Source organism: Schistocerca americana, chromosome 7 (assembly GCF_021461395.2).
Source record: "Schistocerca americana isolate TAMUIC-IGC-003095 chromosome 7, iqSchAmer2.1, whole genome shotgun sequence".
In the NCBI taxonomy this organism is placed as follows: domain Eukaryota; kingdom Metazoa; phylum Arthropoda; class Insecta; order Orthoptera; family Acrididae; genus Schistocerca; species Schistocerca americana.
This window is the reverse complement of record NC_060125.1, coordinates 216,248,688-216,260,939: the sequence shown is the minus strand read 5'-3', so window position 1 is coordinate 216,260,939 and position 12,252 is coordinate 216,248,688. Positions and strand designations below refer to the sequence as shown.

The following is a 12,252-nucleotide window of genomic DNA, read 5'->3' as shown; positions in this document are numbered from 1 at the left end:
ATTTCTATCATCACTGTAACAGAATAAACAAATTTAAGAGTTTATGCATACACATTTACATTTCAGTTGGCAGGCTGAGTTGAACTCTCAATGGTGCAAGTCATAGCACTTTACGGTCACTGCTCAGTACAGAAAACTGTTGCTGAAATAGGGCTGAACTACTCAAGGTAACAAGTTTTCTTCATAAAGCAGTTCCTGTTATTTTATCCACCGAAACAAAAATGTCAATTCCATAAAATACTTTTATAATTTGTATATTTTTTATTTTTATATATTTTGATGAAATAACATTATGACACATGTCATAATAATATAGAATGCAACAACTGAAAAAGGAAACCAGTAACAAACACCATGAAATGCCACAAAACTTATGGAACAGCCTGATCCAGTCTGAAATAAGGGGTAGTGTGAAAAAGGCTCTGAATAACGTTTTTGGGAAGTACTGATTTCCTCCTTCATTTGCATTTTTAAACAGCCATTTGACCACTGAAAACGCAATATTTTACATAAAATTTTATAAAACTAATTTTCAAATATTAAATAAGATGTATATGAAAAACTTGACAATAAAAAAAGCCTTTGACATATAACACAAATGATAAAATTGAAAAACAATTAAAAGTTCTAAATTATAATGGAAATTTGAGTGGTTAACTATAAGTGAACAACAGAAACCATAAAACTCACTTAACTGCAACTATAATGAAAAATAACAGACTTTTTCTGAGATTTAAAAAATTCTTCTTTATAATTAACTACTAAATTACTTTCCTTAGCAACTAGGAAGACAAAATTAGGTTGCTTCAAATTTAACAACCACAGTGCTAAAATATGTAGCAGGATGAACTTGTTGAACATCCCAACTGACATTATATGTGCAATAGCACAAACTCCATTGGTGGTTGGTATTCCACCTTGGACTATGACATGTTAAGCGTACTAAATTAAGGGAAGAGAAAGACAACCACCTGCACAGCTTCATTATACTCCCAATCGTGACAGTATGAGTTATTCTGTCAAATCAAGACATCTCTCTCTCTCTCTCTCTCACACACACACACACACACACACACACACACACACACACACAGACACACACAAACAAACAAACACAAACACAAACCACATCACTAGTAATTGAAGTATACACAACTGTACTTCATACAGTTTAAGTGAAGCTCAAAATGTTAATCCAATTTTCTGAGTATTGGAATTATAATCTTTGCCTTCCAACAAGCCATCTAGACTGTGCAAATGGTTGTGGCAGAAAAGCACGAAGGGCAGTGCACATCAATATACTGATTTTATGCCACTGTTTAAGCTGCCTCAATGACCGGTGAGTCACTGACTAATTTCAAAGATGGAACCAGGGATAACGGATTTAAATGTTCACACTACTTTTCTGCACACTTATCTGAGGGATGCCAAATAAGCCTTTGAAGGCATATTTCCTTCTGTGCATCAAAACTTTGAAGGAAATCACGTGGCTACTGGTTCCATTATGGATGGAATGATACACAACAAAGGTCTATACAAATATTAGTGTAGATAATTACAACTGTTTTCTTATAATTTCAATACTGACAAAACTAACAACATTTATTGCTAGTGAATTTGGTGGGGAAACATACGTACAAACTCACCCCTGAAGCAACTTCGCTTCAATTTAAAGAATTCTGTGTTATTGTTTCAATATTCATTTCACTTGTTTAGCAGTTAGGGTGGAAAAATTACTCAATACAGAGTGGCTATCTAAAAAGTAATAACACATTTTGTACACATTGAAAAAGACTTGTGATTTGTAAAAACCATCAAAAATTCTATCACAATTACCACAATATATTTTTTTTTATATATTTTCTCATTATTGAGGTAAATCATAGGGGGATCAAAATGGAGGTTAGGCACAACTTCTTTGATTAATCACTGTGGTACAGCAAGGTTCAGAAGGTATGCCCAACCTATTAAGGTCAAAAAGTTTCGTAAATATATTTATATACCCAAAACATGTATAAGTTTCTGAGCAGGTTTAATATATATATAATGTATATATGTATATCTTTAAAGAGAGAGTATGTATGTGTAAAATTTTGTTGCTTCAATTAAGTCAAATAACAAAAATATACTGATATTTGTATTAACAATGGATACCCCCTTACAAACTGAAATTGAAGAATAAACTTCTTCACTAATAATTTTGAACTTGTCCCTTATTTATACAGAGAAGACACTGTCAACATGACATAATGGTTTGAAAGGAAACAAGCACCCCTTTAACATTTCAGTTTGCTTTCCTCAAAGGAAGGAGAAGCTACATTATACACATAAATATGTCCTAAACAGACATTTAAGCTTTGATTTTTTTAAAATTTTGTAGACATACAGTTTCATAGAAACATTATGGCTATTTTTTTTAAACCTTACTTGCTAAGTTTTCGCACTAGTAAATACAGGCAGCGCATAATAAAACAACGAGATACTAAGGTCACAACTCATCCTGAAGATACTATTATCACAGGCATTTTTAAAAAGTGATTTTGAATTGTTACTTTTAAAACAGCTTCTTAGGACAAACAAAATTGGGTAAATAAGAATAAAGTTAATAGCATTTTAGAAAGCTAAACTCAGATTGATAAAGAGGTTGTGACTTCTAGATTAGCCAGAAACACAAAACAGGTGTTTGTCTTATTGCCCATCTACGCACATAGTAATAGTATTCTATGTTGTATGTAATTATATAGAAAAATTCGTTGTTTTCAAAAGAATCAGTAGATAATATCAGACGGAAGGACGAATCACAATTACTAACAAAATACTTCAATTGCTCTGCACTAGTTTTTATAATTTTAAGTTTATAATTTTATCACAGAAATTATTTTCAAATGAAGATATGACAAAAACCAGCAATACGTCATTACTATGTTAATAGATGGTTCTATGTGCGTGTAAGTAAGCAATTCACAGACTCGAATATATTCAATATGCAATACATAAACTGACTAACAGTTATTTACAATAACTTAACTTTAGAACACTAAGGACACTTAAACACATTCAATTTATGGTAGTCAACCACATAAATTTATGAAATTTTTAAAGTAGAGGTGAGGTTTCCTTGGGAGACCATTAACCTTGTCATTTAGGTACCACTAATAAAACTTCAACATACCATCTATGATACATAAAAGACGTAGGTTAGGAAACCAATTACACCTTTTGTGTAAATAATTTCGCTTCCAATTTTCTTTGATTCTTTATACAATAGAAAACCAAATTATGGAGTCTGGCTATGTGATGGACATATTTCACCTAACCATACAGGCACTTAAAATATCAGTGAATTATTTAAAAACATACTCCTCAAAACACAAAATGGAAAACTGTTGTGCAGTAAAACAGCACTTTAGAGTAATACATGGGATTTGCAAGAACAACATTTGTCTCCTCGGAAATTGTCTGCCACACTAGCACATTAATGCAGGCATAAAACACCTCATTCTTTTTCACATTCTACAAGTATATCCTACAATAAAATATATCCATTAAGAGAAGAATGGGACATAAGTGGCAATTAAAATGAGGATGGGATGTTTGGGTCTCCAAGTGAAAGGAGGGATAGATGTGAAAAGTGGGAACTGCACAGACATACAATGTACAAGCATGTATGCGAGTACACATAAACATGACCTTCAAACAAAACAAACACACACACACACACACACACACACACACACACACACACACACACAGAGCCAAAGGGTAGGAAACACAGAACGTATTTGCTGTCAACAGTTGAGTAAAAAATGGCACTGTCTGACCAAACATTATCAGGATCAAGTTCCTTCTTGCTTAGTAGCCTATCAGCTGAATAAGTCACAGCAAACATTTTAAATACAATTCTCTTTTTAAGATAAAATCAAAATTTCAACCACACATATTAAAAAAGTTATATATGTAGCATAATAAGATGAAAATAAAATGTCCTGAGTAAGTATTGTAATTATTAGTTACACAAAAATATTCAACACACACATATGCAGACACACAGCCATATTATAATACACTCACATACACTTAGAAACAAAAAGTGCTTCTTGAAGCCTTTACAATTAGGAACCATATTACTGCTGCTACTAAATAATTATAATAATTTAGTTCGTAAAAGTCAACAAATATAAAATAATAATTAGTGTAAATATTTAACTCCAGTATTTGTCTATTTGGATAATTTGCTAAATGCACTTCCACAATAATACAGTTTATCAATCAGTTTTAAAATAGACTTCTGCCTATACTAAATATATTCCCCCCCACATTCATCTGAAACAATTTACAGCCTAAACAGGCAATAGTGTTCACAATAAAGATCTATTGTTCTTTACCTGACTGGCTATTGATAATCATTAGCATTTTAATGCGAGATCATCTATAACTCCCTGTAATTCGAATGAACTAAAATCTAATTTGTGGCTTACTCACAACAGCTATTGTCCTTTCATTTTTCAATCACTAATGATTTTCTACATTATATAAAGTGTATTGAGAACCAACACATGGTGATTGTTCTTAGCTAGAGTGACCACATAACCCTCTGACGTGATCTTTAGGCCACAGCAACGAGACACCTGCAGAAAATAGTGTAATAAGTATACTAATGCTAATTTTATTTTCATTGTGAGTTAAATTAATTCAATAATAAATATCTTATAACAGAAGTTATAATGCCCTGTAAGATGTAACAAAGCATCAAACCGAAGTCTGAATCTAGGCACTACAGAAGACAGCAGGCAAATAGTCGCACATCAAAAATGTGAATGTGTAGTTAAAAGGTCACCAGTTTTAACTCTCATTGCAAACAGAATAAGTCTGAGGCATGTAAAACAGTTTATTATATATCTACGTCAACATCATCACAACTGAAAACCTTTTGGGAATACTGCTGTGTTCAATGCTTCCCTTAAGGACTATAGATGAAAACTGACATAAGCAATATGTGTAAGTTGTATGGGAAGAAGAAGAAGAAGAAGAAGAAGGAGGAATTACTGAAAATGAAGCCACTCAACTATTTCAAAAATTGCTAAAGCAGTAAAAACAGTGTATGAGAGTTACTGATCAAAAACCAGCTAAACTACATCAGATTGTGGGTAAGTATATTTTTCCTCTCGTAAATGAAGTGCTATTTATTATAGAACTAATATTCATAACCACTCAACAACTGAAAGAAAACACTGAGTGATAAGATGACATCAGGAACTCTGGCAGTAACAGCAAGTGTTTTTTGACACAAAGCTTCTGGCCATCGTAATTGAAGGAGGTTTCATTAATTATTTGTCTATACCAATTAATACCAACAGCTGTAACCTATGAAAACAACTGTAATCTACGACTGTCTCATCTTGGTAACAAATATGACAAAACTGAAGCGTTGTGTATCTTTTGCACAATACAATGATGCCAGTTCCATGTTTGTACACTGAACAGTTAGCCTGCTGTAGCGAGTTGAATGAAATATTTCTTCCATGCCGGATGCGGCAGATGTGAATAAAACATAGAATGTAACTTTATTCTTGGAATTTTAGAGAACATTCTCATGTTCACATGAATAAAGCGAGTCAGAGAATATACTTCACTGAGAATGTTCTCAGTTTGAGTAAACGGGTGAGGGAAATCACTCAACATGAAGAACATTCGTTGATTTTCCATGAATAAAATTAGATAAGTTTCTCACAAGAGAGAACATCCTCCATTTATTGAAGTGAGCTCTTTTGCATACTTCAAGCTGAGTAAGTTCTGTTGAGGTTTAAGTTTTACCTGGTTTTTAAGTGAAAATAGCAGAATTTATGTTGGTTGAAAGGTAAAAAAATATACAGTTAAAAGAAATACTAAAGAGAGAAACCTGTCTTAAGTTTATACAGGTTAAACAATAGAAACATTATTTGGCTGACAAACTTCCTTCCCAAAAATTATGGAAGTAGAGAGGGGCGGTCTATCAAATAAAGCAGAAATGAAAACATTTTTGTGCTATTTAACAGACCCGAGTTTTCAGACTAGTGTGTGACTCCAGACGCCAGTGTCAGACATTTTTAGATGCTCATCATCACATTTTCTCACAGCACTCATCCATCAGAGAACATGCTTTGAATTTTTTTATTCATATGAAACAGAGAACTTTCTCAGTGAATGTTCTTTTGCTCTGAGAATCTTCTCCAAAGAATGTTCTCTTTTTTATTCAGACATCCCCAAGGCCTCCTTTGAGATGCCATTAAAACTGCCCTTCTACTGCTTTAATGTGTGTGATGTCGAATTGTCTGAACCAAATGCATGTACAAAAGAAGCGAACATGATAAGGAATTGTTTAAATTAATACCACAGGGTTGACTATTTTATTTATTTTTATTACTTTTATTTGGTATGAATGACAAGAAACATATATATAAGTTTAACATATCAGTTTCATAAAACATAGTTGCAGTTCAGTGTAGCTTGACACAAGGTTTCTCTGTTGCACAAAGAAAGTCTTAATTGTTTTCACACTTTTTCATGCTTTGGAATTTGTGATTTTAGATAACTTTTTCCATTCTCATACCAGAATATGCAATATCTTTGGTGTACTCCAGATAGCATTCAAAACAGTCAAATTCCCATGGAAAAGAGCTCTAGAATTGGACAACACATACAATCCACCGTTCTGTAGTTTTGCTAAAACGATAACTCTTCAAGTCCAAAATACAGAGTACTTCCTCATAACACAAATGGAGAATTGTAAAGTTTACCAAAACGTCAGTTTTAAGTCACATCCATAAAATAATAATATGCACTATCAACAGAAGGATGGAGTGAGAGTTACAAAGGACAACCCACATTTTACAAAATTTGAAGATTTTAAAACTTCTTACAACGTTGATAGAATGAATTTTCTGAAATTCTGAAGTTATCAGGGAGAAACTGTATTGTGCAAAAGGTGATCTACAACTTTTAAGGAATATGAAAAAGAAACAGAAATTGAGTAGCGAATGTTACAACATTGTAGTCCCAACACATGAAGTGAAAGCATACTGCCAAAAGAACACTGCTACAAACTCTGAAATGTCTGTTCACATGTCAGAAAAATGTTATCGCAAATAACAATTTCACACACAAACTGTTAAAAAAAGTCACCTTTAGTGAGTTTTGAACTCTGAACCATTGGTACAATGATTTGGTGCTCTGCCAATTAACCTACCAGAGAACTTTACATTCAGAGCTTACATATATGCTTTTCCTATACTCCGTAGTTCTAGTGTTACTTTTAATTACCATTTACGCATCTTCTACTGGACGACAGCACGCAGCATGAACTAATCCAGTATTTTAGGTGATACTCTATCGACACACAATATTTGGTACCGATCTGAGTGTCTGATATTTGGAGGTAATGATTGTCAGAAGGACCAACTCGGCATACAGGAAACTCAAAAGAACCTTCGGTGAAGTTAAGAGCAAGGGTGGTTACATTATAAAAGCAAGGGTTGTAACATTAAGAGCGTAATGGAAATTCCATTGCTTAATGCAGATGAGAGAGTGAATAGGTGGAAAGAGTACACTGAAGGCCTCTACAAGGAGGAAGATTTCTCTGATGGAATAGAAGAAGAAACAGGTGTCAATTTAGGTGAGAGAGGGGATCCAGTATTAGAATCAGAATGTAAGAGAGCTTTGGAGGACTTCCAATCAAATGAGGCAAAAGAGATAGATAACATTCCATCAGAATTTCTAAAATCATTGGGAGAAGTGGCAACAAAACTGTTATTTACGTTGGTGTGAAGAATGTATGAGTCTGGTGACATACCATCTGACTTTCGGAAAAATATCATCCACAAAATTCCAAAGACTGCAAGAGCTGGAAAGTGTGAGAATCATCGCACAATCAGCTTAACATCTCATGGATCCAAGTTGCTCGCAAGAATAATATACATAAGAATGGAGAAGAAAACTGAGGAGGTGTTAGATGAGGATCAGTTGGTTTTCAGAAAGGTAAAGGCACCAGAGAGGCAATTTTGACATTGCGGTTGATAATGGAAACGAGACTAAAGAAAAATCAAGACACGTTCATTGGATCTGTCGACCTCGAAAAAGCGTTCAACACTGTAAAATGGTGCAAGATGTTTGAAATTCTGAGAAAAACAGGAGTAAGTTGTAGGGAGAGACGGGTAATATATGAGACGCCCTTGTTGGTGCTTCACATGTGGTATTTTTTGTGTGTGCCACCAGAAGTTTCGGACTGTTCTGGCAGGTGCCACATCCATAGCACAGCATCAAAACAGCATCTACATACGACTTGCATTACAAGCAGCATGATGTTATTTAATTCTAGTGTGCAGAAAAACAAACCACAATGAACATCCATAAACATTTGTGTGCAGTGTATGATGATGCTGCAGTTGATAGGAGTACAGTTGGGTGATGGGTAAAGAAAATTACTGCCTCAGGAAATGGAAAAACAGAGCTCCATGGTCATTCATGTTCAGGACGTCCTGTCACAGCCAATGCTCCAAACATGCTAAATCGTGTGGATGCCATTATTCGTGCCGACCAGCGCACCACAACTTGACAACCGGCTCTATGCACTTTGAAGATGACGCGAGTGTCAGTCATGCAGTGATAACATGGGTACACCTACAGGACAAGATATTTCGCCAGCAGGGAATACATGCTCTTCCACAATGTTGGCGTACAGCCACAGAATGCAATGGAGACTGCATAGAAAAATAGGACATGGACAAGACATGTTGATGTATATTGTCACCAAATTCTGACACTTAACAATAAAAATGTTGCGTGGAAAAAAAATGTTGGGCATTACTTATTGAACGACCTTTATACATTATGTACAAGAGTCAAGAGGGAATAGTAACAGTGAACAACCAAGAACTATATGCTCGGATTAAAAAGGGAGTAAGACGGGTGCAGTCTTTCGCCCCTACTGCTCAATCTGTACACTGAAGAAGCAATTTTGGAAATAAAAGAAAGGTTCAGGGGTGAAATTAAAATACATGGTGAAAGGATATCAATGATATCTTACTTGGAGTGAACACCTACAACTTTCAGCTATGTTTTCCTATTATCTGCTCTAAAATATACCTCAAATTCGACAATAGTAATGGACAATGTGGCTTTCCGCTCTGCTCTGTTAGATAAAAATTCTAGAAATGCAGTGGATGAGAACGGGTATTTTGTTCTGGGTAGATAAAAATGTACCACATAGAAAACTGAACCTGGCATGAATAGAGTGGAGCTGATGGACCTTTATAGGCTGTACAAAAAAAAGCCACACTTGTGTAATTGACAAACTGACTGAAAACATATACACTAATCAGGCTTCCTGCATACTGCCCTAAGTGAAAAGTAATTTGGCAGCAAACTATAAAAAGTTTATTCCCAGTGAGATGAAAATTCTGACAAAGAAACTATTGTGATTGTTACCCAACAGGACTAGTCTCGGGTTGTGAGCCACACCACGAAGATAGTGAACACGAATCTGTAAAGGTTTGCTAGAATATAGCAAAAATAATTATTTCTGTTGGTTCCAATACCAGTTCTCGGTCAGAGGAAGAAAAATTGTGCCATTTACATCAAGACTGCAACTATTTAGAAAGTATTCAGTAATGTAAATGCCCTGTTTAGAATTGTTATTTGTTTATTACTTAAAAATGCTTCAAAGACAGACAGAACAATCATATGCCGAAAACAGGTGTGGCCCCTCAGACACATGCTGGCAACAATGCCACCCTCCACACAGTATTTTAAAAGGCACTTCTATGTCACACAGACAGAGTAATTAAAATGGTAGAGAAACATAGTAAAATTTTGGTTTATTGAGCCTCACTCAACCAACCACTATAATTGTGTAATTTATACACATATTACACAAACTGAAATAGTCCCGAAATTATCTGCCTTAATATTATGTAAAAAAAAGTATTTCTATCTTTAACTTACCTTGACATGGGGGCATTCAAATTCTGATAGCAAAACACCATCTCTTGAGAACACAGCCACATGAAAGCGATTTCCATGGGAATCACCAACTAAAACATCACCGGCATCTGATATGTCTATTCCATTGGGAAAATTTGTAATGTTTTCATATCCAATGCGACGCAAAAACTGGCCTTCTTCATTGAATACCACAACACAATGTCCTTTAAAATCACATACAAAGTACTCTTTACCTGAAAAAGAAGTAGAACTAAAGTAACTTTTTGTAATAAAACTTTACTTTAAAAATTAAACACATCCAATCACCAAAAGTAACTTCATTATTGATTAGCAACATGAATGGAGGAATATTGCACGAGAGAAACTCAGAGATTAATATCCCGTTGGTATAGACCATTATGGACGGAACTCTAGCTCGGATGGCCAAAAACGAAGGAGGGGGGTTAATAGCTACGGCCATGTTTAAATGGCAGAGGGGACGCGGGATGCCAGAAATGACATCAAAATTGCACTAGTTGATAGGGAATTTCAATTTTACTTTCCCACTTTGTATCACATATATCTTTCAAAACAAGTGGCCAATTAACCGACTGTGTATGCCAACTAATGTGCATAATTCTTTCTTTTTTCTTCTGAGGTTTGCTTTCTGATGAAGGAATCCATTGTTCCAAAAAAATGGGAGATCTGCTTGGTGATGTTTTATGAGACTGAATGTGGAAAAGATGCTGATCACATTAGTCTCAGCATGATCACTGGCAGCCAGCTGGTCAAGGATTATGTTTAATACATGCCACTGAAATGAAATATTAAGTGTAACACTATTTTTCATCGGTTCAAATAAGTGTTTGTGTTATTTCAGCATAACAAATGATGCGGAAAGAAAATAAACATGAAATTCATCAAGTATGTTGCAGGTACATAAGCCATATTGGTAATATGGCCATAAAAATTTGAAATGCTTAAGTCTGTGTGTTGCTCACTGCCCTGTTAAGAAGCAAGAACATGGTCAATTTGTAGGTGTGCTGAAAATAGAGAGGATCACATGAGCGCAACTCAAATTCCTGTTGGTGGCACACCGAAGTGCAATTCATGCAAGTGCAAAAAACATTTTCTGTATGTGAATACTCACAATATTTCTCACATTTCTGCAATTGCTTTGCCTTTCCATGTTGTGTACATTTTTACATGTTGCTGCTTTTTGCATTAATTACTTTTTATGGAAGCTGCAACAGTGAGAAATTACTTACCACTGATTGCAATATCTGATGGTTCTCTCATATATTCACTGCAGTCAAACCAATGAATGAGTTCACCACCTTCTGATATAACAAAGACAGTTGGGGACACACTATCCACTGCAACAATATGACTCTGTGATGTAACTGCCAGTCCAGCAACAATATCTATGTACCTGAAACAGAAAGTTTCCAGTTATCACTCACAACAGTAAAGACAAAGTATTAAATATTAAGTTATTTGTATTACATTGAATTACCATAACTAGTTTAAATAGTAATGTCTAACATTTTTGCAGATTGTCTAACCTGATTGCTATTTTCTTCACAAAATGGCCACTTTTTGTAAAAATTTGCATTCGAGACCTTTCATTGCCACGATCACAAACCACAAATTTTCCACTATTTCTCATTACAGCCACTTTACGTGGATACCACAGTTGGCCCTCCTCTCTTCCTGGTATACCAAACTGAAATTTGAATGTTCCAGTTTTTTCAAACACCTACAGAAAAAAATACTATTAAGAATGGCTTCACACAGAGACGATTAAAGATTATATTTGTTAATAAGAGAACGATAAAAGTTATGATGTTTACAGTTGTACCTACAACAATGTCACAGTCTACTGCTACAACAAGCATTTTAGTTTTGTCATCAAATTTATTCTGTATATTAGACCACCTTTTTCTTTTTTTTACTAAGGAGAGATACATTACTAAGGCCTCAATATCATAATAGTTTATGCATTTCATATGTGGGTGCTTAATACCCATCAAAATGTTGCACCTACGATTGGGGAGGGATTGTAAAGTGAAAGGTTAAACCTTGACCATAATGTAGTTATGTTCAAATCTCTACTTCTCATTGAATGATCACATTTTACATCATGCTCTTGAGATAGCCACATATTTAGCAATAATATGTAACTGCTCATTTGACAATAAACCTGTACCTGAAGACTGGAACATTGCACAGGCCATACCAAGGAAACTGAACTCATCAGCGGAATTATTGACTCTCTCACTGACATCAATTTGC

At 34.7% G+C, this 12,252-nt stretch overlaps 1 protein-coding gene across 1 annotated transcript in view; it reads right to left on the bottom strand.

Moving 5' to 3' along the window:
- Positions 1-4,214: 4,214 nt before the first annotated feature.
- LOC124621812 (B-box type zinc finger protein ncl-1-like) overlaps positions 4,215-12,252 on the bottom strand; it is a 151,022-nt gene continuing 142,984 nt past the window's right edge. Inside the window, exons 13-16 of the mRNA XM_047147251.1 lie at positions 11,523-11,716; positions 11,226-11,389; positions 9,979-10,211; positions 4,215-4,628 (exon numbers count right to left, since the gene is read on the bottom strand). Of these exons, the coding sequence (XP_047003207.1) occupies positions 4,524-4,628; positions 9,979-10,211; positions 11,226-11,389; positions 11,523-11,716 (696 nt within the window). The 3' untranslated portion in view covers positions 4,215-4,523. The remainder of the gene's footprint in view (positions 4,629-9,978; positions 10,212-11,225; positions 11,390-11,522; positions 11,717-12,252) is intronic.